A 27960-nucleotide genomic window follows, 5' to 3' on the forward strand; every position below is an offset into this window, starting at 1 on the left:
TGGGCACACTGTCAGGCTCAGAAGGACTGCCATTTGGTTTTTGGAGCGCAGATTTTGCTTGCCAGCAGTTTTGTTTGGGGTTTTGCTGGTATTTCAGCTTATAATGTGGGGGCATATGTAATCTGTGCGGAGTACATCAGGGTATATGTTTGCTGTGCGGAGTACATCAGGATATATGTAAGCTGGGCGGAGTACATCAGGGTATATGTAAACTGGGCGGAGTACATCAGGGTATATGTAAGCTGGGCAGAGTACATCAGGGTATATGTTTGCTGTGCGGAGTACATCAGGATATATGTAAGCTGGGCGGAGAACATCAGGGTATATGTAAGCTGGGCGGAGAACATCAGGGTAAATGTAAGCTGTGCGGAGTACATCAGGGTATATGTAAGCTGGGCGGAGTGCATCAGGGTATGGGCAGATACAGACGAACGTTGCGTTTTTGCGCGCGCAAACAACGCGGGTTTTGCGCGCGCAAAAAACATTTGACAGCTTCGTGTGTCATCCGTGTATGATGCGCGGCTGCGTGATTTTCGCGCAGCCGCCATCATAGAGATGAGGCTAGTCGACGCCCGTCACTGTCCAAGGTGCTGAAAGAGCTAACTCTTTCAGCACCCTCGACAGTGAATGCCGAACACAATATCGAAAAACCTGTTGAAAAAAAAGAAAAAGTTCGTACTTACCGAGAACTTCCCGGCCGTTGCCTTGTTGACGCGTCCTTGGTGACGCGCCTCTCAACATCGGGCCCCACCTCCCTGGATGACGCGCCAGTCCATGTGACTGCTGCAGCCTGTGCTTGGCCTGTGATTGGCTGGAGCTGTCACTTGGACTGAATTGTCATCCCGGGAGGTCAGACTGGAGGAAGACGCCGGGAGTTATCGGTAAGTCAGAACTTCGTTTTTTTTTCTACAGGTTCATGTATATTGGGATCGGAAGTCACTGTCCATGGTGCTGAAACAGTTTAACTCTTTCAGCACCATGGACAGTGACTATCTCCTGACGTCGCGTACCGATAATTTTTTTGCTGAGTTCGGCCGAACCCGGTGAAGTTCGGTTCGCTTGTCCGGCTTCGCTCATCGCAAAGACACTCCGTTTGGATGTTCGGAAACAGAAAAGCACGTGGTGCTTTTCTGTTTACATTCATCCTTTTGACAGCTGGTGCGCTGTTTCAGTCGGTTCGCACGGAAGTGCTTCCGTGCAACCTGCGTGGTTTTCACGCACCCATTGACTTCAATGCGCAGAGTTATTGAACCTGTCGCGCTTTTTGCGCAGCAGACAAACGCTGCGCAAAAAGCACGGACTGTCTGTACTGCCCCATAGACTTGTATTGGTCCATGCGTGCCGCGTGAAAACCACGCGGCCCGCACGGACCGAATACACGCTCGTGTGAATCCCCCCTATGTGTAAGCTGGGCGGACAACATCAGGGTATATGTAAACTGGGCGGAGTACATCAGGGTAAATGTAAGCTGTGCAGAGTACATCAGGGTATATGTAAACTGGGTGGAGTACATCACGGTAAATGTAAGCTGTGCGGAGTACATCAGGGTATATGTAAGCTGGGCAGAGAACATCAGGGTATATGTAAGCTGTGCGGAGTACATCAGGGTATATGTAAGTTGGGCAGAGTGCATCAGGGCATAATAGGATGATGTAATAATGGGGTGAATGAATAATCCATGGATTGGTGTGGTACGCTTTGAACCAATCCTTTATACACAGGCCGGATTTTTTGGGTATTATACAACATATCTGCACTCCAGTATTGCCTAATCTTTGACTTCTTCACTAGCCCTATAAGCAGCACAAGGCCCTAAAGTTTTCTCATCTATGCTGCATCTACGGGGGGGTCCACCTGTGGGGTCTAGCAAATGATGATGTGGGGTTTTTAGTCAAAAACTATTGGACCTCAAAAATTAGTCTGGGCCGTCATTTAGCATCATTTTGCATCATTGCGTTCTGGGCATTATAACGTGTTATTTTTCCGTTGACGGAGCTGTGACTGTTCTTGTTTTTTGTGGAACGAGCTGTAATTTTTATTGGTTCCATTTTGGGGTACAACGCAATATTTTTTTATCACTATGTATTCCATATTTTGGGAGATGAGGAAACCAAAAAACAGCAATTCTAGCATGGTTTTGTTTCTTCTTTTTTACAGTGTTCGCCGTGCAGTATAAACAACATGTTAATTTTATTCTGCGGGTCGATACGATTACAGTGACACCAAATTTATATCGTTTTTTTTAAGTTTTACTACTTTCCCACAATAAAAATCCTCTTTTCTAAAAAAAAATCAGTTTTAGTGTCACCATTTTCTGACAGCCATAACTTTTTTATTTTTCAGTTGATATCGCTGTGGGAGGGCTTGTTTTCTTGTGGGTAACATTTTGGGGTACTTGCTACTTTTTGATCACTTTTTATTACATTTTTTCTGAGACAAGGTGACCCAAAAAATAAATGATGTCATTGTTTTTTATTGCATTATTTTACAGTGTTCCCGTGCAGTAAAAAGAATGCGATATTTTTATAGTTCATGCTGTTCTGAACGCGGCAATACCTATAATGTAAAGTTTTTTTTGTTTTTTTATAATTATAAAGGATCAGGGAAATAGGGTGATTATTGTTTTTATTACTTAAAATGTTTATTTATTTATTTTTCTTCAACATGTTTTTTACTCTTTTGTATTTATGTAGTACTTATAAGGCCCACAGAGTTTTTTGACGAGTTTTTTGGGGCAGAAACCGCGCCCAAAAACTCCTCAAAAATCGCCCGAAAATGCCTCCCATTGATTTCAATGGGAGGCAGACGAGTTTTTTTTTACCACGAGTAAAAAAAACTCGTCGTGGTAAAAAGAAGCAACATGACCCATCTTGAGGCGGTTTCCGCCTCCAAAACCCCATTTCAATGAGTCAGAAAGAGGAAGAAAAAACCTCGACGAGTGTTTTGATGAGTTTTTGTCAAACCACTGTGCAAAAACCTACTGGAGCAGTTTTTGCAGGAGGAATTTTCCTCCTGCAAAAAACTCAGTGTGAACACAGCCTAAGTACTTATATAGTGGAGTGTATTGTAACTGTCATTTTTCATTTGACAGTTAAGCCTATTAGGTCCAGCCATGGGCAGGACCTAATAGGTTTCCTTACCTGGCCACCAGGAAGCCATTGCTAGGCTTCCTGGTTGCCATAGCAACCATCGCAACCCGTGATCTCTCACAGGGAGGGCGGTGGGGTACAGAGGGAGCCCCCTCCCTCTGTCAACCACTTCAATGCGGCGAATGGCATTGACTTTGTTAAATGGCGGCGATCGGCAGTACCTGCGACCTCCGCCGTTGCAGTGGGATGTCAGCTGTATTTTACAGCTGACACCCGCTGAAGTTGAAGCGCGCACAGCTCCTGTGCCCACTTCATCTTCATGACGGGTCTGGTACGTCGGCTTGCCGAAAGCTGCTTGTTATGCCGACCCACCAGAAACATCCATTTGCGGGAAGGGGTTAAATAATATGATTATAAAAAAAGACAATTCAAATTAAAATAATTAGAGGTTAACAAGCGTTACAATGTTACCAGATCTGCTGTTCATTCAAAATTTCCATGTCATCAGTTAGCAATCGGCATGAGAAACCAATGTTGATTGCAGTTTCTGTGTGAAATGAAGCAGTGTTTAGAACCCATATTAGGAATTGAAATAATTACAAAGCATTTAGAAAAAAAAGACATTAACGCAACTTTAGAAACTATTGTAATTAGAGCTTTTTCAAAACATGGATGATGTCTGTCGTCTTTAGGGTAGGGCCAGACGGAGCGGCCCTGACACGGTCTCAACGCGGCTAACAACTGCGCCGGCACCATGTTCGGTGCGGCTGCCAAACAGCCTGTTAGTGGCCACATGTTAATGCGGTTATCTATCCCTTAATCTGCAAAATTGTGCGGCCATGAATTAATACACCCTTTATGGTCGCACGATTTTGCAAATTACAACAACTTACCCCTTATTCATTTTCTCTATGGCAGCACCGGAAAAAGCTGAACACTGCACTCGGCTATCTCCGGCGCTCCCATAGAGAATGAATGGAGCGGCAATGCACATGCGCTTGTAACCGGAATACCCCTTAACGAGGTATTTGACAGCCGCTCCTACATAGTGCCAGCGCTGTTGTTGGCCGCGTTGCGACTGTGTTAGGGCCGCTCCATGTTGCCGTACCCTTATCCCATGGCGTCATAATTGTATTAACCTCTACAGGAAGCATTGCTCTATAAGCCTTGAGGACTCCACGATTTTTTTAAATTTTTCATTCATCAGAAAAAACGTCTTGCAGGAAAAAGAAGAGACATGCCCTATCTTCGGACGTTTACGCCTCTGACCTCCCATTGACATCAATGGGAGGCAGAGAAAGTGTATTTTGCGGGGTTTTATGCCCGCGGCAATAAACGCAGCGTTAATCGGCGTGCAGGCAGAGGAAAACTGCCTCAAAATACCAAACTGAATTTTGAGGCAAATTTTCCTCCTGCAAACAACTCAGTGCCAACCCAGCCTCAATTACATTTTATCTAAACATATAACATAATATTTAACTTTTATAAACTTTTTTTGGGTGGGGGAATTGAAAAAAACAGAAATTTTCCATTGTTTTTTAAGTTTTAAATGTACGCGGTTCACCATGCAGCATAAATAATGTGTCACCTTTATTTTATGAGTCGGTACGTTTATAGCGACACCAAATATTAAAAGTTTGTCATGTTTTACTACTTTAGCACAATAATTGCATATTTTATAAAAAGAAAAATTGTTTTTCTGTTGCCCCATTCTAAGTACATTTTTTACTTTTCTGCCAATGTAGCCGTGAGTGGGCTTGTTTTCTGCAGGACGTGCCATAATTTTTTTTTTTTTAAATCTCATTTTATTGAAGAACTTCAGCACAAATGTATCCAGCAAACAATGAAAGTACAATAAACAGTACGTAAAAAAAAGAAAAAGATTGCATATACATGTAAAAGTGCTACAGATAGTAACATAAATACAAAGCTGTATATTGTATAAAAGGGTACATTAGAGAAATTTAACTGGGTTGGAACATATACATGTAATACCTAAGAAATCATTCAAACAAATTCATTATTCAGCAACGAGTTCCTCAACACTGTATATCTTTGTGGAGTGAATTGGGTAAATGAGAAATTGCACCATGCCTCCCACACCCGAGAAAACTTATGTATACAACCTCTACCACTATAGATTATTCGATCATATGGAAGGATTGAGCAAACCAAGGACTACCATTTAAAAAGTTTAGGAGGCTTGGATCCATCCACCGTATTGCAATGGTTTTGAACGCCATAAAAAGGACTTCCCTGAGAAATATCCTGACATAATGAGGCCATTGATCCTCTGGTAAGATGCCAAACAAACATACCTGCGTGCTGTGGCGGATCCCCAAAAGGGCCTGTTCCGGCGCCCGCCCCGGGGCCCAATGGCCGGCATTAGGGGTGGGAAACAGGACAACTGCCCAGGGCCCCCTGCTGCTAGGGCCCGAGGAATGAGGGGGCCCTTGCCGCCCGGCCCATAACATTTATGGGCCGTGCGGCACGGGCCCCCTCATGCACAGTGGCATTGCTAGCACCAAAGGGGGCCCCCGGTGCTAGCGACAGCCACAATCACTTGTATCTGTATGTCGGCGTACAGCATCACTGCATCAGGCTGGACTGCACAAACTTCTCACCCACTTCTCACTTCTACACATATTAGGTATCTATACGACCGTAATAACCTGAAGAATTAATCTAATGGATTATTTAGCGTGAAACGTGAACAGAATAAAAAATAAACAAGAAAAAAAATGCAGAGAATTGCTTTTTCCTATATTTACGCCGTAAAAAAATATTATCTCTCGCATAAAACAAGGCCTCATACAGCTATGTCAATGAAAAAATAAAAAAGTTATGGCTGCTGAAAGGCAGAGAGTCAAAAACAGAAAAATTCACCCGGTCATTAAGGGGTTAAATATGTTCCCATCATATATGTCACCTATAGTACCATAGAAACAAGTCTGTTTGTACATCTGAATATCTATGAAATTTTTTTGCAGCAGACCATACCTGAACTGCAAGTTTGTGTAAGGTATGTTTAAGGATATGTGCACACGACCTATTTTCAGATGTAATTCAGGCGTTTTACGCTTCGAATTACGCCTGAAAAGACGGCTCCATTACGTCTGCAAACATCTGCCCATTGCTTGCAATGGGTTTTACGATGTTCTGTTCAGACGAGGTGTAATTTTACGCGTCGCTGTCAAAAGACGGCGCGTAAAAATACGCCCACGTCAAAGAAGTACAGGACACTTCTTGGGACGTTTTTGGGGCCGTTTTTCATTGACTCCAATGAAGAACAGCTCCAATTACGTCCGTAAAAGACGCCGCGAAAAACGGGAGTACATGCAAAAACGTAATTCAGGAGCTGTATTCGCCTGAAAACAGCTCCGGAATATCAGACGTATTTAGCGTTTGCGTGTGAACATACCCTAAGAGTACCTGGGGGACTTTCCAATACCGGCCAGAGATGGGAAAGTCTCAAATAATGCGCTAAGTGGTGCTCACTGTTAGGAAGAGGGGCATTTTCCACCTTTGAGGCTAGGTATCGTAATTGGCCTGCTACATAGTACAAATACAGATTTAGGGCATTGCAAACTAGAGAAACTAAGTTTAGAACGGTTAGGACCCCATAAAAAATGACGGAAATAGAACATAGACACTGGCGTTTTAGTATATTAAATGACATATAGGCATTTAGGAAGTATGACCATTTTGATAAAATTGATCCGTCCCAAACTGATAAAGGGACACACACGAAATTTGGTTTCAATTTAATCCAGTAGAGGCAAAACATTGGAAGTTAAAGAGGCTCTGTCACCAGATTTTGCAACCCCTATCTGCTATTGCAGCAGATAGGCGCTGCAATGTAGATTACAGTAACGTTTTTATTTTTTAAAAACGAGCATTTTTGGCCAAGTTATGGCCATTTTTGTATTTATGCAAATAAGGCTTGCAAAAATACAACTGGGCGTGTTGAAAAGTAAAAGTACAACTGGGCGTGTATTGTATGTGTACATCGGGGCGTGTTTACTACTTTTACTAGCTGGGCGTTCTGATGAGAAGTATCATCCACTTCTCTTTAGAACGCCCAGCTTCTGGCAGTGCAGACACACAGCGTGTTCTCAAGAGATCACGCTGTGACGTCACTCACAGGTCCTGCATCGTGTCGGCCACATCGGCACCAGTGGCTACAGTTGATTCTGCAGCAGCATCCGCGTTTGCAGGTAAGTAGCTACATCGATTTACCTGCAAACGCCGATGCTGCTGCAGAATCATCTGTAGCCTCTGGTACCGATGTGTCCTCGCTCGTCTGACACGATGCAGGACCTGGGGAAGTGACGTCACAGCGTGATCTCTCGAGAACTGGCAGAGGCTGGGCGTTCTGAAGAGAAGTGGATGATACTTCTATACACAACGTCCAGCTAGTAAAAGTAGTAAACACGCCCCGATGTACGCACATAATACACGCCCAGTTGTACTTTTACTTTTCAACACGCCCAGTTGTACTTTTGCAAGCCTCATTTGCATAAATACAAAAATGGTCATAACTTGGCCAAAAATGCTCGTTTTTTTTAAATAAAAACGTTACTGTAATCTACATTGCAGCGCCGATCTGCTGCAATAGCAGATAGGGGTTGCAAAATCTGGTGACAGAGCCTCTTTAAGTCATTAGCATGATCTCTGTTAATAATTATCCCCAGGAATTTGAAACTCGAAACCACCTGCATCCAGGGGCGTAGCCAAAGGCTCATGGGCCCCGATGCAAAAATTCTTACTGCCCCCCCCCCCCCGCAAACTCCTCATGCTGCATCGCTGGGTCTCCTAAGTGACCCAACAATGCAACACTAACAGCCGGGGCGTCACTAAGGCTGGGTTCACACACCCTATTTACGGACGTAATTCGGGCGTTTTAGCATTGAATTACGTCCGAAAATGCGGCTCAAAAGCGTTGGCAAACATCTGCCCATTCATTTGAATGGGTCTTACGATGTTCTGTGCCGACGGTCATTTTTTTTTACGCGCCGCTGTCAAAAGGCGGCGCGTAAAAAAGTCGCCCGCGTCAAAGAAGTGCCTGTCACTTCTTCAGACGTAAATTACGTCCGTAATGGACGCAGCGAAAGACGCCTGCACATGCCATTACGGCTGAAATTACGGTGCTGTTTTCTCCTGAAAACAGCACCGTAATTTCAGCCGTAACGGACACTGCCGTGTGAACATACCCTCAGGGCTTAAAATGTCAGGGAAATAGCCCCAATACATATGTGTCCGCCCAAAAAAATGTGTCTATAGGAGACAGCATAGCATATCTATAGCACTACGACCCTATAAACTATGGATAGGATTAGATACATTGGCTCAGCAGACAGTATCACACATAATAGGATTAGATACAGTGGCTCAGAAGGCAGTATCACACATGATAGGATTAGATACAGTGGCTCAGCAGACAGTATCACACATGATATGATTAGATACAGTGGCTCAGAAGACAGTATCACACATGATAGGATTAGATACATTGGCTCAACAGACAGTATTACACATGATAGGATTAGATACATTGGCTCAGCAGACAGTATTACACATGATAGGATTAGATACAGTAGCTCAGCAGACAGTATCACACATGATCGGATTAGAGTTATAGTTCCCCATGCAGGGGAAGGGCATAACAGACAGTAGTTTCTTTGCAAAGTACAGGGGACACACTTTTTTCTTATAAGCTGCTGCAGTGCTGCCTATGTCTCTGCTGAGCTCTGTGAGCCATGATGTAGCCGGCACTCTGTCCCCCGAGGATGAATGTGGGCGGGTGGCTGGACATACCTACTTATGCAGAGCAGGTACAAGATGTAATATGATGGGGCCAGGGGAGGGGGAGTGGAAAAGGTCAGTCGACAACTCATGAGGCACCTCCTGCTGCTAGGACCACGACAATTCCCCCCTATGCAGTGCACAGTCTACATGCTGGCCGCTGTAGTACACAGCCTAGTGCAGCCCAGCCAATCAGTATGACCCACACTAATTGGCTGGACTGCAGCAGGCTGCGTAGTATAGCGTCCAGCAAGTGGGCTGTGCGCTGCTCAGGGAGGGGAAATGTGTCAGACTACAGGGCAAAGCCCGCCGTTGGGGATAAAGAGGTGGGCGGGCAGCAGCAGCAGCAGCACACTACATACACCGGCATCTGGCATTTGCCAGATAGGCTGCCAGGCCCTGCAGTCAGCGTTAGTGTGGCGAGGGGGGCCTACGGGCCCCCCTGGCTTACGGGCCCGGTCGCAACTGCGACCGCTGCGACCCCTATAGCTACGCCACTGCCTGCATCCCATACTCAGCATCCGACGACCCCATCCCTTGAAGAAGTGGCATAAAAAAAAGACTTGCTCCAGTTAAAGGAACAGTGTCATCACAAATAATTTTTTTATATGTTAAAGATGTTAGTGCCTTAATATAAACGTTTATTTACATTTGTCTGTTTGTGTTTTACTGTTTCTTATTTTCACACTTTTTCTTCCCTATGGGGGCTGCCATTTTTTGTTCCATTTCTGTGTGTGTCGATTAACGACACACACAGACATGGAATACGGCAGCCACAGTCCCATAGGGACTGCGAACGGCTCCCGTCCCATTGACTGCCGTGTACGGCGTCTGTGTGGGAACTGCGCATGCGCCGCTCCCACACAGTCCTATTCGAAATTGGCGCCGTCCGGCGCCATTTTCCTGTGGACCGGAAGTCGCGGCTGGACAGTAATATTACTACTTCCGGTCGCGGCTTCCGGACAAGTGCACATGGAACAGCGGCAGCAAAGGGAGCGGACGGGCCGCGGCGGCAGGAGCAGGTAAGCGATTTCAATGTATGTTAGTGTTTGTGTGTGTTTACTACTGCATGTAAACCTACTACACTGTGGGTTACCTCAAAAAATGGCGACACACAGTGTAGGAGGTTAAACCTTTCAAACCCCTCGTTTATCCCGGCACTAGCCAGGATAAAGGAGGGGGGGATGCTGAGAGCTCACTAGAGCGATAGCTTTTAACCCAATGTTGCAATGCTGCAATTTTGGGAACTAGCTCCAAACAGCTCCATCTAGTGACCAAAAATGGGTAGTATTATAAATTTGAAAAAATTTATAATATTTCCTGACTCGCGAAAAAAATAAAAAAAATTTGAACAATGTTTAATCACCCACACACTAAATGTTTAAATTTTAAAAAAAAAACATGTTTTTGGGGCGACACCATGCCTTTAATGTATAATCCAGAAAATTTTCAAAATGTATCTAGGGCAGTAATGGCCATGGGAAGAGAGTCTCTAGGCCGAGACATAAAAAGGAACATGTCATCAGCAAGAAGTCCGATTTCATCCCCCCTCGGCCCAAGCGCCCTGTGTTCTGGATACTGTCTAATGCGTAGTGCCAGAGATTCTATAGCAAGTGCAAATAGCAATGGGGAAAGAGGACATCCCTGCCTAGTACCTCTGTGAAGAGCGAAGTAAGGGTATAATGTACCATTAACAAGTATTTGTGCCCTAGGTGTTTTATATTGGGTCAAAACAAACTGTATGAAGTGGGGACCAAAGCCAAACTGTCGCAGCGTTTCTAGCAGGTAAGGCCATTCAATAGAATCGAAAGCTTTCGTAGCTTCAAGAGATGCCAGATCCTAGTCAGCTTTCTTAGGCGGGATTCACACGACAGGGTTTCCCGGCCGGGTGCCGGCCGTTCATAAATCGGCCGGCACCCGGCTGCATTAGGAATAATAGACCCCTAATGGGGCTATTCACACGACCGATTTTTTGACGGCCGGGAAAACCGGCCGTCAAAAAATAGGACATGCTCTATTTTCGGCCGGGTGCCCGGCCGCCCGGCTCCCATAGAAGTCTATGGGGCCGGGTAATACCCGGCCATCACCGGAATGTGTCCCGAGTGATGGCCGGGTCTACCGTCGCTCGCGCCCTCTCTCTCCTCCTCACTGTGCAGAGTGCATGTGAGGAGGAGGAGGAGGGTCTTTTATTGCTCGCTGTAGGAGTCGGAATCCCCAATCCCCGGCCGGGGATTGGGGATTCCGCTACAGGAGAAGTGCGTGACTACACTGTCCATATATGGACACAGCGAAGTCACGCACTTCTGCAGCGGAATCCCCGACTCTATGGCCGGGGATGCCGCTACAGGAGAAGTGAGTGACTACACTGTCCATATATGGACACAGCGAAGTCACGCACTTGTGCAGCGGAATCCCCGACTCTATGGCCGGGGATGCCGCTACAGGAGAAGTGCATGACTACACTGTCCATATATGGACACAGCAAAGTCACGTACTTTTGCAGCGGAATCCCCGACTCTATGGCCGGGGATTCCGCTACAGGAGAAGTGAGTGACTACACTGTCCATATATGGACACAGTGACGTCACTCACTTCTGAAGCGGAATTCCCGACCTGTGGCAGGGAATTCCTCTTCAGGAGAAGTCAGTGACTACACTGTCCATATATGGACATTGAAGTCAGTGACTTCTCCTGGAAGGGGGGGGGGGATGGGTGCAACCTACAGGGGGTTGTGTGGGATCACCTACAGGGGACTTGGTGGCATCACCTACAGGGGGCTGGGTGGCATCACCTACAGGGGGCAGGGTGGAATCACCTACAGGGGGCAGGGTGGAATCACCTACAGGGGGCAGGGTGGAATCACCTACAGGGGGCTGGTGGGTGGCATCACCTACAGGGGGCTGGTGGGTGGCATCACCTACAGGGGCAGGGTGGCATCGCCTACAGGGGGCAGGGTGGCATCACCTACAAGGGGCTGTGTGGCATCGCCTACAGGGGGCTGTGTGGCATCGCCTACAGGTGGCTGTGTGGTATCGCCTACAGGTGGCTGTGTGGCATCGCCTACAGGTGGCTGTGTGGCATCGCCTACAGGTGGCTGTGTGGCATCGCCTACAGGTGGCTGTGTGGCATCGCCTACAGGTGGCTGTGTGGCATCGCCTACAGGTGGCTTGGTGGCATCTCCTACAGGTGGCTTGGTGGCATCTCCTACAGGAGGCTTGGTGGCATCTCCTACAGGAGGCTTGGTGGTATTACCTACAGGGGACTTGGTGGCATTACCTACAGGGGACTTGGTGGCATTACCTACAGGGGGCTGGGTGGCATTACCTACAGGGGGCTGGGTGGCATTACCTACAGGGGGCTGGGTGGCATTACCTACAGGGGGCTGGGTGGCATTACCTACAGGGAGCTGGGTGGCATTACCTACAGGGGACAGGGTGGTATTCCTACAGGGGGCTGGGTGGCATCGCCTACAGGGGGCAGGGTGGCATCACCAACAGGGGGCTGTGTGGCATCACCTACAGGGGGCTGTGTGGCATCACCTACAGGGGGCTGGGTGGCATCACCTACAGGGGGCTGGGTGGCATTACCTACAGGGGGCTTGGTGGCATTACCTACAGGGGGCTGGGTGGCATTACCTACAGGGAGCTGGGTGGCATTACCTACAGGGGACAGGGTGGTATTCCTACAGGGGGCTGGGTGGCATCGCCTACAGGGGGCAGGGTGGCATCACCAACAGGGGGCTGTGTGGCATCACCTCCAGGGGGCTGGGTGGCATTACCTACAGGGGGCTGGGTGGCATTACCTACAGGGGGCTGGGTGGCATTACCTACAGGGGACAGGGTGGTATTCCTACAGGGGGCTGGGTGGCATCGCCTACAGGGGGCAGGGTGGCATCGCCTACAGGGGGCAGGGTGGCATCACCAACAGGGGGCTGTGTGGCATCACCTCCAGGGGGCTGGGTGGCATTACCTACAGGGGGCTGGGTGGCATTACCTACAGGGGGCTGGGTGGCATTACCTACAGGGAGCTGGGTGGCATTACCTACAGGGGACAGGGTGGTATTCCTACAGGGGGCTGGGTGGCATCGCCTACAGGGGGCAGGGTGGCATCACCAGCAGGGGGCTGTGTGGCATCACCTACAGAGGGCTGGGTGGCATTACCTGCAGGGGGCTGGGTGGCATTACCTACAGGGGGCTGTGTGGCATCACCAACAGGGGGCTGGGTGGCATTACCTACCAGGGGGGCTGTGGCATTATCTACAAAGGGCTGTGTGTGGCAACAAATTTAAATGAAATTCATCCGATTTTAAAACGGACAGGGAAAAAAACGGATGCAAATCGGGTCCAAATCGGCCGGTAAAAACGGCAACTCGGCCCGGAACGGAATCGGAACGGATGCAAATCGGATGCAAACCGGCCGGGAAAATCGGCCAAAAACGGCCGATTTTCCCGGCCGACACTCGGACCCTGTCGTGTGAATGAGGCCTTAGCCAACCCTATCTGTGTAATCACCAGGACCTTTAGAATATTATCTGAAGTGGATTTCCCTGGCATGAAGCCCAACTGGTCCGAATGTATTACCTGTAAAATTACCTTATTAAACCTATTGACCAGCACTTTTGTAAGTATTTTGTAATCTTTGTTCAACAACGAGAGCGGACGACACGAACCACACTCTTAGGGGTCCTTATCAGGTTTTAACAATGCGATTATAGTAGCCTCATACATACTTTCAGGGAGTTTACCAGTGCTTTATGCAGGTGCGTACATGAAGCACAAAGAAGAAATCAGATGGTCGTAATTAGTGGCGGATTAAGTAGACCATAGGCCCTGGGCTGTTCCACGAACTTTGGCCCCCCTTTCCCACCGCAGCTCTGCCATGTCTATAGTGAACACCACCTTTCTGTGCGAGCATTAACAAACGGCTGTTATGATTCCCCTTGTCAGAGGGCTGTGTCCCTACATACTGACAGTCTCCAACCATCGCTGACTTTATCACACTGTGTAGGGACACATCCTTGTGACAATGGGAATGGTAACACGCATTTGTCTATTAGTCCTGGGTACACAAAGACTTTATGTGGAATACAAGGATTTCCTACAACAGACATGTCAGGAATGGTGACAGATACACAATAGATCCAGTAACTTACAAGTGACGTTGTCTCTGATGGGAGTCGTTCTCTTTTCTTCTCCATCTGACACAGACCGTTATGGCGACTTCTCCTGATGAGACATCTTTGCTCCTGGCTTCTGCAGCCATTTCTAGCCTCTATAGAAACACAGAAATTCAGATACCAAGGCCCAGGACCAGACATTAAAGGGGTTGTCCGGACACGTACCAGTTTTTAATACTGATGACCTATCGATGTGCCCGGACAACCCCTTTTACTCAGAATAATAAATTCAGACCCAAGACCTGATCCTAGAATACATACAGGCTCCAGACCTTCTAAACTATTGCAGTTCCCAGACCAGACCCCCCCTAAATAAATACAGACCCTAGAACAAGAACCCAAAATAAAGACCTCGGACCAGACCCCTAAATACCGACCACAGACCTGACCCCCTCAATTAATAATGACCCCAGACCCGACTCCCTAAACTAATATGGACCCCAGACCAGACCCCCTAAACTAATACAGACCCAAGACCCCCTAAATATAGACCCCTAAATAAAGACCCCTAAACTAATACAGACCCCAGATTAGACCCCCTAAATTCAGACCCCAGACCCCATGAACTAATACAGACCACAGACCAGACCCCTAAATACAGACTCCAGACCAGACCCCTAAATACAGACCCCAAACTAGAACCCTAAATACAGAGTCATTAAATTAATACAAACCTCCAGACACCCAAAAAACAGACCCCTTAAACTAATACAGACGCCAGACCAGACCCCCTAAATACACAGACTCCAGACCAGACCCCCTAAATACAGACCCCAGACCAGACCCCCTAAATACAGACCCCAGACCCCTTAAACTAATACAGACCCCAGACCCTCTAAATACACATGGCAGACCAGACCCCTAAATACAGACCCCAGACCCCTTAAAATGATCCAGACCCCTTAAACTAATACAGACCCCACACCAGACTTCCTAAATACAGACCCCAGACCAGACCCCCTAAATACAGACCCCCAGACCAGACCCCCTAAATAAAGACCCCAGACATCTTAAACAAATCCATCCCCTTATACTTACCTAGCAGCTCACCTCACAATCTTCTCTCTGGAGTCTTGCTGCTGTTCTACGACCTGTGGTCATGTGACCAGCAGGTCTCTAAACAGTAACAAGAACTGCAAACATAAGGTCATGTGACCTTATGTCTACAGGTCCTTTTGCAGGACACACACAATGCAGTTTTGTCGCAGTTTATGACGCAATTCGCATTGTGCAAAACTGCATTGCCCCAAAACGGCATTGTACTTTAGGCGGCCATGGGCCCCCCGAGAGCCTCGGGCCCCTAGCGGACACCCAAAACGCCCTAATGATAATCCTCCATTGGTCGGAATATTTATGGTACACCCCTATAGGGATCCCATCTAGGCAAGGCGCTTTCCCTTTTGACATTGCTTTTAAAGCCTGTAAAACCTCCTCCGAGGTAATAACTCTCACCAGCTTCCCTGCTTGCCTCGTCCAGAAATGGAAATGTTATGCCATCCATATAAAACAAAAAATCAGAGGTGTCTTATAATGTCTGGGATGAATACAAATCACAGTAAAATTGGGCAAATCTGTCAGCTATCCCCGGGGTATAAGTAAATAAAACACCAGAAGAATCCTTAATTTTTAGTATGGCAGGAATTTGGGAGTTCTGATTAATTAAGTGTGCTAGGAGTTTGCTTGACTGGTTACCCAGTTCAAAATACGTTTGTTTGGCAAAAAATAATTTCCTATTAGACTTTTCTTCTAAAAGTAGCAAGTAACCAATTCGATTTATTAATGTCTGTGGGGTCTGCAATATATTGTTCCTCCAAATTACTGCATTGCTTTGCCAAAGTCCTCTCATCCCCGCACACCTCACGTTTAAAAAACTAAATAGTAGAGCAAAGGCAACCCCTAAGATAGGCTTTCAAGGTGTCCCATAAAATACTTGGGACATCAAAAAACTGCTGGTCTGTGTGGAAGAACTCCAGTGTAGCGCCCATGGCCGCGGGCCGTCGGGTTCACTCACCTCCCGACGCCCGCAGCCATGGATCTGTGAGCGCTGGCCTCCGTCTCCCTCCTAGGAGATGCCAGCGCTCACTTCCGCTCCGTCCGACCGGGTCCCGTAGGGTGCGCGCGCATGCTCGCGCCCGCTCTTAAAGGGCCAGCGCGCGCACATGAAAACAATGTTCATTAAGCCACATGATTTCCTGCCCTATAAGAATGCCCCAGCCCTTCTGATCCTTGCCTGAGCGTTGTTAGTCTTTCCCTGTCTGTCTCGCAAATGGTCCCTTAGTGTCTCCTGTTCCAGCTGTTACCCGTGCCCTGTTACCGTTCCTGTATTCCGCATTGTTCCTGTGCCTACCAGTGTTCAAGTGTCATCTGCCACGTCAAGTGCCATCTGCCACGTCAAGTGTCATCTGCCACGTCAAGTGCCATCTGCCACGTCAAGTGCCATCTGCCACGTCAAGTGTCATCTGCCACGTCAAGTGCCATCTGCCACGTCTAGTGCCATCTGCTCATCGGATACTGCCCGCCACGTCTGGCGCCACTTTCCGCACCTGCCTCCATCCGTGCTGAAGCCACAGTCACCGTCCGGACTATTTCAGGTACCTAAGCATTACTGTCTGCTATCTTACTTTCACATAGACTGTGACCTGGTCAGCTGCCTCCCCGCTACGGCGGAGCGGCCTAGTGGGTCCACAAACCCAGTGTCCGTGACATCCAGTTGATTCGGTATCCGGTCCTGAGAGCCTATCAAGGTCAGAATGGGTGAATTTTCCTGTCTTTAGGTTTCAAAGGGCCAGGGAGGGTAAATAGTAATAACATAGGGGAATGGCCCAACACTCCTCTAATTTTGTTAGCAACCATCGTTATCAAAGGCACCAAGAGGGAGTTTCCAAACATATAGTCAATGCGGGAAATGGAATTTCGGCCCAGAGTGTAACATTAGTATGCTTTAGTAGTTGAATATTTATAACCAAAAATATCAGTCCAGCCTAGTTCAATAAGCAGCAGACCCAACATAAAGAGTGATGTAGGTACGTGGTCAACACAGGGCAAGGCACGAAATCTATCTAGAGTCGGGTCTACAACCATGTTAAGGTCTCCCATCCCCAATAATGTAGCAGCAGGATATGTTGCAGCAAAATGGGGCCTCCATATGTAGAACATGTAGGGAGGCTGGTGGTGGAACATAGATTCCCAAAATAACATAGTTAATAACATAGTTCTCTATATTTGCATAAATAAAGATATATCTACCTTCTAGGTCTGTTTTAGTTGACTCTACTTCCCATCGCAATGACTTATTAACCCCTTCGCGCTACAAGACGTACTATTCTGTCGTGCTGAGCGCATCGTTCGCGCTTAGTGACGGAATAGTACTTCCTAGGGAAAATGCATTGCCATTTTCCACTGGCGTTTCATCGAGCTGTGATGCCTGCTGTTTACGACAGAAAGCTAACGCAGCTCAGTGTGCAGGGAACAATCGTAGGGGACCCGCCTCCGCGATCGCTGCTATTGGTTAGTCAGTGACGACCGATCAATAGCAGCGATCGCATACATAATTTTGTGCCTTGTCCTCAGATCCTGTCGCACCCGCTCTCTGTTGGAGTTAGTTAGTTGTAGAGAGCGGTTGTGGAGAGAGTCAGTGCAGAGTAGTTAGAAAAAAAACCTATATATTATTTTTTTTTTTTGCTTTTACCACCTTCTATCCACTTCCCACTCCTGTCCTTGTGTTCCCCTTGTGTTCCCCTTGTCATCCACGTTTTTGGTCAGTGATCACTATCATTGACCACTTCAGGGCCACATTTCTTGGTCCCTGGGGATTATTTTTCTTTTTTTTTCTTTATAAAATATAATAAAAATAATTTAAAAAAGAATGTTAGTTTAGAAAGTTAGCAGCTAGTTAGTTTAGTATTAGGGTTAGTTAGTGCCAGGGAACCGTCAAAAAGCGTAGTTAGGTATAGCGTCAGGGAATTTAGCGTCAGGAATCAGTCACAATAGTTAGGTTTAGCGTCAGGGATCAGTCACCGTAGTTTGGTTTAGCGTTAGGTATCCATCACTGTAGTTAGGTTTAGCGTTAGCGATCCATCACTGTAGTTAGGTTTAGCGACAGGGAAGTCCACATAAAATCAGTTGTTAGTGTCATGGAATTGTTAGGTATAGCATCAGAGAATTTAGTGTCAGCTATCCGTCACCGTAATTAGGTTTAGCGTCAGGAAAGCTAAGCTTGGAATAATCTAGTTAGTTTTAGTGTCACTCGTTCTATAAAATCAAAAAGTTCTAGGTAGCAGTCTATTGCTTCTAGTTAGGGAAGTATACTTTTGTTTTGTTCTTGTCAAGTTTTCTATAGTTTTTCTTTTATTGCTGTATACACAATACACGTGTCTAAGCACACAATTTACAAGTGTCTAAGCACATAAACAATAAAGATGTCCCAAAGGTCATTTTCTGCCGAAGAGGCCTATGCATTTCTTGCCTCTGACACAGACTCGTCGGATGGCGAGACTCTTTTTTTATTTGTCAACCTCCTCATCCAGTGATGAAGAGGAGGGACCCCCTAGGAGACACCCCAGGACCACCACCACAGTTGAAACCCCTGAGAGAAGTGGCCCTGCAACAGTTGAAACCCAGAGTGAAGTGACCCCATTTGGACCACCACACCAGACAATTACGAGCCACAAATCCCAGAGTACACTGGCAGCCCAGGGATAAAATGTAACCCCTTCAGGACCCAGCTTGTTTGGCCTTCAGGACACAGCCAATTTTTTCAAATCGGACATGTGTTACTTTATGTGGTAATAACAACGGAATGCTTTTACCTATCCAAGCGATTCTGAGATTGTTTTCTCGTGACATGTTGTACTTTATGTTAGTGAAAAAATGTGGTCGATAACTTTGGTATTTATTTTTGTCAAACACCAAAATGTAGAAAAAATTTGCAAAAATTGGCATTTTGTTAAATTTAAACGTATCTGCTTGTAAAACAGATAGTTATACCATCCAAAATAGTTACTAGTTAACATTTCCCATATGTCTACTTTATGTTTGCATTGTTTTTTGAACGGTATTTTATTTTTCTAGGACGTTACAAGGCTTAGAACTTTAGCATCAATTACTCATATTTTAAAGAAAATTTCAAAAGGCCATTTTTTCAGGGATCAGTTCAGTTCTGAAGTGGCTTTGAGGGCCTTATATATTAAAAAATCCCCAGAAGTCACCCTATTTTGAAAACTGCACCCCTCAAGGTATTCGAATCAGCATTCACAAAGTGTTTTAACCCTTTAGGCGTTTCACAGGAATTAAAGCAATGTAGAGATGAAATGTACAAATTTTACTTTTTTTGGCGAAATTCATTTCTAATAAAAAAAATTGCAACACAGAAGATTTTACCCGAGAAATGCAACTCAATATTTTATTGCCCAGATTCTGCAGTTTTTAGAAATATCCCACAAGTGTCCCAAGTGTGCTAATGGACTGAAACACAGGCCTCAGAAGCAAAGGAGCACACTGTGGATTTTGGGCCTCCTTTTGTTTTAGAATATATTTTAGGCACCTTGTCAGGTTTGTAGAGGTCTTGTGGTGCCAAAACACTGGAAACACCCCAAAAGTGACTCCATGTTGGAAACTACACCTCTCAAGGAATTTATATAGTTCGCATTTTGACCACACAGGTTTTTCGCTAAATATATTGGAATTAGTCTGTAAAAATGAAAATCTACTGTTTTTCTGAAAAAACATGGAAATTTTTAATATTTACAAGGAATAACGAAGTAAATGCACCCCAAAATTTGTAAAGCAATGTCTCCCGATTACGGCAATACCCCATATGTGGTAATAAACTGCTGATTAGACCCACAGAAGGGAAGGAGCGCCATTTGGATTTTGGAGCACAGATTTTGCTGGATTGGTTTTCAGTGCCATGTCGCGTTTGCAACGCTCTGGAGGGACCAAAACAGGGGAAACCCCCCAAAAGTGACCCCATTTTGGAAACTACACCTCTCAAGGAATTTATCTAAGGGTATAGTTCGCATTTTGACCACACAGGTTTTTCGCTAAATATATTGGAATTAGTCTGTAAAAATGAAAATATACTGTTTTTCTGAAAAAACATAGAAATTTTTAATATTTACAAGGAATAACGAAGAAAATGCACCCCAACATTTGTAAAGCTATGTCTTCCAATTACGGCAATACCCCATATGTGGTAATAAACTGCTGATTGGACCCACAGAAGGGAAGGAGCGCCATTTGGATTTTGGAGCACAGATTTTGCTGGAATGTCGTGTTTGCAACGCCCTTGAGGGACCAAAACAGTGGAAACTCCCAAAGTTACCCCATTTTGGAAACACCCCTCAAGGAATTTTTCTAGGGGTATAGTGAACATTTAGACCCTGCGTGTCTTTTGTAGAATTTATTAAAATTAGGCGGCGAAGATGAATATCACAATTGTTTTCCACTAAAATGTGGAATTTTCTCATTTTCGCAAGGGATAAAGGAGAAAAAACAACCAATTTTTGTAAAGCAATTTCTCCCGAGTACGGAAATACCCCACATGGGGTCATACATTTTTTTTTCATTAGAAATGAATTAACCCTTTCAGGACTGATCCATTTTTTGCTTTCTTATTTTTGTTTTTCACTCCCCACGTTCTTAGAGCCATAACTTTTTTCTTTTTCCGTCAATAGAGCGGTGTGAGGGCTTATTTCTTGCAGGAGGAGCTGTAGTTTCTATTGACATCATTTAAAGTGCCATAAAATGTACTGGGAAACGGCAAAAAAATTATTTGCGCGCTGATATAGGAAAGAAGTCTGATTCAATTTTTTGGGGTTTTCGTTTTTACAGCTTTCGCCGTGCGGTAAAAACGAAAACTTTACTTTATTCTGCGGCTCAATACAATTACGGTGATGCCAAATTTATATAATTTTTTATAATATAATAATTTTACAAAGAAAAATCTAATTGTTAAAATAAAAATTGTTTTGTTTCACCACATTCTGAGAGCCGTAACTTTTTTATTTTTCGGTTGATTGAGCAGTGGGAGGTCTTATTTTTTGCGGGACGAACTGTAGTTTTTATTGGTACCCTTTTTTTGGACATAAAAAGTGATCCAAAGGTTGTATTTCAGTTTTTACGATGTTCACCGTGCGAGTTAAATAATGGTATATTGTAATAGTTCGGCCTATTACAGACGTAGCGATGCCAATTATGTTTATTTTTTTACATTACTTTAGAAGAAAAATGGGAAAATGGGGAGTTTTTAATTGTAAACTTTTTTCTTTCTCACTACTAATAACTTTCATTCTTCTACACATCTTATTAGTCCCCTTAGGGGACTTGAACCAGCGATCATTGGATCGCTGGTACAATATACTGCAATACTAATGTATTGCAGTATATTGTTATGTTTACAGGCTTCTGTAACCGCACGATCGCTGTTCATGACAGTTAGTCCTGGGTGTCTTCTGTAATACACAGTTGACGCCCGCAGCGTATGGAGCGGGCTCAGCACGTGAGTCTGATCCATACATCAACCCCCGCACCATAACGTGCTATTAAGTCACAGTGCGCAAAGGAGTTAATGCACAGCGGATGGTGTGAATATTGCAATTTTCCACTGATATGCCATTTTAGTGCATAATATGTCGTGCCCAGTTTGTGCCACTGAAGACAAATACCTCATAAAACGTTAAGCGGGTTCTCGCGGGTATGGCGATGCCATATATGTGGGCGCAAACTGGTGTTTGGGCACGCTGCAGGGCTCAGAAGGGAGGGACGCCATTTTGCTTTTGGAGTGCAGATTTTGCTTGGTGTGAGTTTTCATTGGTACCATTTTGGGGTACATGTGATTTTTTTGATCACTTTTTATTAAATTTTTTTGCACGCCGGGTGACCAAAAACAAGCAATTCTGACAATGTTTTTTAGTTTATGTTTTGTGGCGTTCACCGTGTGCTATAAATGACAGTTTTACTTTATTGTACGGGTCGGTACGCTTACGGCGATACCATATGTATACATATTCTGAGAGCCGTAACTTTTTTATTTTTTAGTCAAAAAAGCTGTGTAAGGGCTTTTTTTTTGCGGGACGGGTTGTAGTTTTTATCAGTACTATTTTCGGGTACATGCAACTTTTTGATCACTTTTTATTCTCTATTTTGGGAGGAGTGGTGACCAAAAAATAGCGATTCTGGTGTAGTTTTTGATTTTTTTTCGGGTGTTCATCGTGCATTAAAAATAACATTATAGTTTTATAGTTTGGGTTGTTACGAACGTGGCGATACCAAATATGTGTACTTTTTTAATGTGTTAATTTTTTTCCTATAATGAAAGTCTTATTATAGGAAAAAAAGCTTTTTTTGTTTATATAACTTATAACTTTTATTTTTACACTTTTTTTAAAACATTTTTATTACTTTTTTTTTACTTTTTTTTTCTTGTCCCACTAGGGGACATTTAGACTTGCAGCTTTGATTGCTACCTACGTAGTGTAATGTGTTCTAACTGTCATTGTAACGTGACAGTCACACTGACAGGAAGGCTCGGAGGACCGGCCGGAGGCTGCTCCTCCGAGGCTTCCGTACATGGCAACCCGGAGGTCATTGTCTGGCCTCCGATTGCCACGACAAGCATCGGCAGCCCGCACAATCACTTCGTGGTGGCTGCCGATGTGCTTTAAACCCCTTAAATACGGCAAACACAATCTGTCGCCGCATTTATGGGGTTAATTGCCGAAATCAGTGGCAATGGTCCGCTGACCCGCAAGACTGGAGTGTCAGCTTTTGGGGACAGTTGACCTCCCGGTACCCGCACACTGTCCGTTAAGACAGTGTGCGCCGGGAAATACGCCGCAACTGTACGTCCTGATGCGGGAAGCAAGCCCTCTGCAGGACGTACAGTTGCGGCGCAGCGCGTGAAGAGGTTAATACGGCAGGGCTCAGTGAGATGGACTTTTTCAAGTTCTTTTTCATGGATGAATTTATAGAGCTTATGGTGTCCCAGACAAAGTTATATGCCCAACAGTGCATATATACCCAACAAACCCCACATCATGTTATGCCCAATCCCACAGGTGGACTCCTGTAGACGCAGCAGAGTTGGGCAAGTTCTGGGGACTGCTCTTGAACATGGGGCTTCTGAAAAAGCCATCCATTAGGACCTACTGAAGCACAGACATCTTATATCACACCCCGATGTACCGCATAGCCATGTCCAGGATGCGTTATGAGGCAATACTTCGCTTCTTACATTATATTGATAATGAGCAGTGCCCACCCCGAGATGACACTAGTTTTGACCGTTTGTATAAACAGAGACCCCTATCAGACCATTTCAGTGCCCGGTTTGCCCAATCATACACCCCGAGAAGTGTATTTCTATTGATGAGTCCCTGGTACATTTTAAAGGGAGTCTTAAATTCCGCCAGTACCTGCCGAGTAAGAGGGAAATATTAGGAAATCTAGGATATATGAAGGGAAGGACACCAGTATTCAGCCTCCGCTTACTGGGAGTTAACACAAAAATTGTGTGGAATTTGGTGCACACACTGCTGGACCAGGGTTACCACCTCTACCTGGATAATTTTTATACCAGCATCCCACTCTTCAAGTGCCTCGCTTCCAGAAGTACTGCGGCATGCGGCACTGCTAGAAAAAAATCTCAGAGGCCTCCCTAAGACTCTGCTTGGGCAAACACTCAGAAGGGGTGAGAGGAGGGCAACATATTGTGTCAAGTACAAGAGAGATGTCCTTGTATTGACAACAATACCTGCCCACACCAGTACCCATGTACTTGTACGAGGTACCAGTACAGAGACCCCGAAACCAAACTGCATCCTGGACTACAATAGGTACATGGGAGGGGTAGACTTGTCAGATCAAGTCCTGAAGCCCTAGAGTGCCATGCAAAAATTGAGGGTGTGGTATAAGAAGCTGGCTGTGCATATCATACAGATGGCATTGTACAATGTGTACGTGCTACGTCGATGTGCAGGCCAGAGGGGAACTTTCCTGGAATTTCAAGAGGTGGTTATCCAGAACCTAATCTTTAGGGACCAAGAGGGGGGGGGGGCACCCAGTACTTCTGGAAGCGAGGCCACACACATTATACCAGGGCAACACTTTCCAGGAGAAGTTCCCCAAACTGGCAAAAAGGGAAAAAGTAAAAAGAGGTGCCGAGTCTGCTCAAAGAGGGGGATAAGGAAGGACACAATATATCAATGTGACACGTGTCCCAAAAAAAACAGGGCTCTGTATGAAATATTATTTTAAAATGTACCATATATCCCTTGATTTTTCATTTACCCCAGTTTTACTTACCCTGATGCACTCAGCACAGCTTATCCCCCTTATCTTTCCCTTCTGAGCCCTGCCATGTGCCCAGACAGCAGATAACAGCCACAAGTAGGGTACTGCTGTACCAAGGAGAAACCACATTACAGTTTATGGGGTGTATGTCTCCGGTGGCACATGCTGGGCACAATATATCGGACACTGAAATGGCATATATGTATAGAAAATTGCAAATCTCACTCTGCACCATCTGCTGCGCGTTATCTTTTACACAATTTCTGTGGGGTCAAAATGCTCACTATACCTCTAGATGAATGTCTTAAGGGGTGTAGTGTTTAAAATGGGGTGACTTCTCGGGAGTTTAAACTGTACTGGTACCTCTGGGGCTCTGCAAATGCGACAAGGCACCCGAAAACCAATCCAGCAAAATCTGCGCATAGCACTCCTTCCCTTCTGAGCCCTTCCATGGGCCCAAATGGCAGTTTATCACCACAAATTGGGTATTGCCACTCTCAGGACAAATTGGGCAACATAATGGGGTATTTTATTCCTTGTGAAAAAAATAAATTTTGAGCCAAAACTGCATATTATTGGAAAAAAAAATAAATCATATTTTTTAATTCACAGCCCACTTCAAATGAGTTCTGTGAAAAAAAACTGTGTGGTCAAAATGGCTACAACACCCATAAATGAATTCCTTGAGGGGTGTAGTTTCCAAAATTGGGTCACTTTTGAGGAATTTCTACAATTTTGACACCACAAGACCTCTTCAAACCTAGCATGGTGCATAAAATATATTCTATTAAAAAAAGAGGCCCCAAAATGCACTAGGTGCTTCTTTGCTTCTGGGGCTTGTGTTTTAGTCCACTAGTACACTAGAGCCACATGTGGGACATTTCTAAAAATGGCATAATCTGGCCAATACATATTTAGCAGTGTTTGTCTGGTAAAACCTTCTGAAAAAAAATTATGAAAATTTAATTTCTGCAAGAAAAATGAAATTTGCAAATTTCACCTCCACTTTAATTTAACTACTGTGAAACGCCTAAATGGTTAAAAAAATGTTCTAAATGCTGTTTTTAATACTTTGAGGGGTCTAGTTTTTAAAATAGGGTGTTTTATGGGCATTTATAATACATAGGCCCCTCAAAGCCACTTCAGAACTGAACTAGTACCTAAAAAAAAGGCTTTTGAAATTTTCATGCAAATATGAGATATTGCTGGTTATGTTCTAAGCCTTGTAATGTCCTAGAAAAATAAAAAAATGTTCAAAAAATTATGCCAATCTAAAGTAGACATATGTAAAATGTTAATTAGTAACTATTTTGTGTGGTATAACCATCTGTCTTACAAGCAGATACATTCAACTTAAAAAATATTCTATGTTCAAAGTTTTCTCTAAATTTTGCTATTTTTCACATATAAACACTGAATGTATCGACCAAATTTTACCACTAACATAAAGCCCAATGTGTCATGAGAAAAAATTCTCAGAATCGCTTGGATAGGTAAAAGCATTCTGAAGTTATTACCACATAAACTGAAATATGTAAGATTTTAAAAATGGTCTCTGAGCCATAAGGGCCAAACTAGTCTGCGTCCTTAAGGGGTTAATAAAGATACCCCACGAGAGTAGGACGTATGATCAGAGTGCCGGGCCCATTGGACCCACAGTCTATGTAAAGTTCTGGAAGCAAATTTGTTTCCTGTAAGCACAATATGTGCGGGTTGTATTTATGAATATGGGCACACAGCATAGCATGCTTCCGCGGACAACCCATTCCTCTCACATTCCATGACATAACAGTTATAGAAGTCATCTTAAAGTGCAAGTATTCACTAAATGCCAGAATTCCTTCTCCCTCAGATAGATAAATGTATTTTCACCACTAATAAATGTCACATATTTCCAGGACAATAATTGTAGAACTATACATTTGTACATATACCTATGAAGGTGAATATATGCTTAACCCCTTAATGACCAGCCTATTTTAAACCTTAATGACCAAGCCATTTTTTAAGTTTTTCCATCGTTCCATAGTTGACCTCCCGGTACCCGCACACTGTCCGTTAAGACAGTGTGCGCCGGGAAATACGCCGCAACTGTACGTCCTGATGCGGGAAGCAAGCCCTCTGCAGGACGTACAGTTGCGGCGCAGCGCGTGAAGAGGTTAATACGGCAGGGCTCAGTGAGATGGACTTTTTCAAGTTCTTTTTCATGGATGAATTTATAGAGCTTATGGTGTCCCAGACAAAGTTATATGCCCAACAGTGCATATATACCCAACAAACCCCACATCATGTTATGCCCAATCCCACAGGTGGACTCCTGTAGACGCAGCAGAGTTGGGCAAGTTCTGGGGACTGCTCTTGAACATGGGGCTTCTGAAAATGCCATCCATTAGGACCTACTGAAGCACAGACATCTTATATCACACCCCGATGTACCGCATAGCCATGTCCAGGATGCGTTATGAGGCAATACTTCGCTTCTTACATTATACTGATAATGAGCAGTGCCCACCCCGAGATGACACTAGTTTTGACCGTTTGTATAAACAGAGACCGCTATCAAACCATTTCAGTGCCCGGTTTGCCCAATCATACACCCCGAGAAGTGTATTTCTATTGATGAGTCCCTGGTACATTTTAAAGGGAGTCTTAAATTCCGCCAGTACCTGCCGAGTAAGAGGGAAATATTAGGAAATCTAGGATATATGAAGGGAAGGACAGCAGTATTCAGCCCCCAGAATGCCCCCCCTTACTGGGAGTTAACACAAAAATTGTGTGGGACTTGGTGCACCCACTGCTGGACCAGGGTTACCACCTCTACCTGGATAATTTTTATACCAGCATCCCACTCTTCAAGTGCCTCGCTTCCAGAAGTACTGCGGCATGCGGCACTGCTAGAAAAAAATCTCAGAGGCCTCCCTAAGACTCTGCTTGGGCAAACACTCAGAAGGGGTGAGAGGAGGGCAACATATTGTGTCAAGTACAAGAGAGATGTCCTTGTATTGACAACAATACCTGCCCACACCAGTACCCATGTACTTGTACGAGGTACCAGTACAGAGACCCCCAAACCAAACTGCATCCTGGACTACAATAGGTACATGGGAGGGGTAGACTTGTCAGATCAAGTCCTGAAGCCCTAGAGTGCCATGCAAAAATTGAGGGTGTGGTATAAGAAGCTGGCTGTGCATATCATACTGATGGAATTGTACAATGTGTACGTACTACGTCGATGTGCAGGCCAGAGGGGAACTTTCCTGGAATTTCAAGAGGTGGTTATCAAGAACCTAATCTTTAGGGACCAAGAGGGGGGGCACCCAGTACTTCTGGAAGCGAGGCCACACACATCGTACCAGGGCAACACTTTCCAGGAGAAGTTCCCCAAACTGGCAAAAAGGGAAAAAGTCAAAAGAGGTGACGAGTCTGCTCAAAGAGGGGGATAAGGAAGGACACAATATATCAATGTGACACGTGTCCCAAAAAAACAGGGCTCTGTATGAAATATTATTTTAAAATGTACCATATATCCCTTGATTTTTCATTTACCCCAGTTTTACTTACCCTGATGCACTCAGCACAGCTTATCCCCCTTATCTTTCC

The 27960-nt window shown here is 45.0% G+C and overlaps 1 protein-coding gene across 1 annotated transcript in view; it reads right to left on the reverse strand.

The window, feature by feature from the left end:
- Window positions 1-27960, reverse strand: part of ATP8B3 (ATPase phospholipid transporting 8B3) — a 761685-nt gene that overhangs the window by 196011 nt on the left and 537714 nt on the right. The window contains exon 19 of the mRNA XM_075852305.1: window positions 3561-3636. Within this exon, the coding sequence (XP_075708420.1) occupies window positions 3561-3636 (76 nt within the window). The remainder of the gene's footprint in view (window positions 1-3560; window positions 3637-27960) is intronic.

The sequence above is a fragment of the Rhinoderma darwinii genome, chromosome 1 (genome assembly GCF_050947455.1).
Source record: "Rhinoderma darwinii isolate aRhiDar2 chromosome 1, aRhiDar2.hap1, whole genome shotgun sequence".
Taxonomy (NCBI): domain Eukaryota; kingdom Metazoa; phylum Chordata; class Amphibia; order Anura; family Rhinodermatidae; genus Rhinoderma; species Rhinoderma darwinii.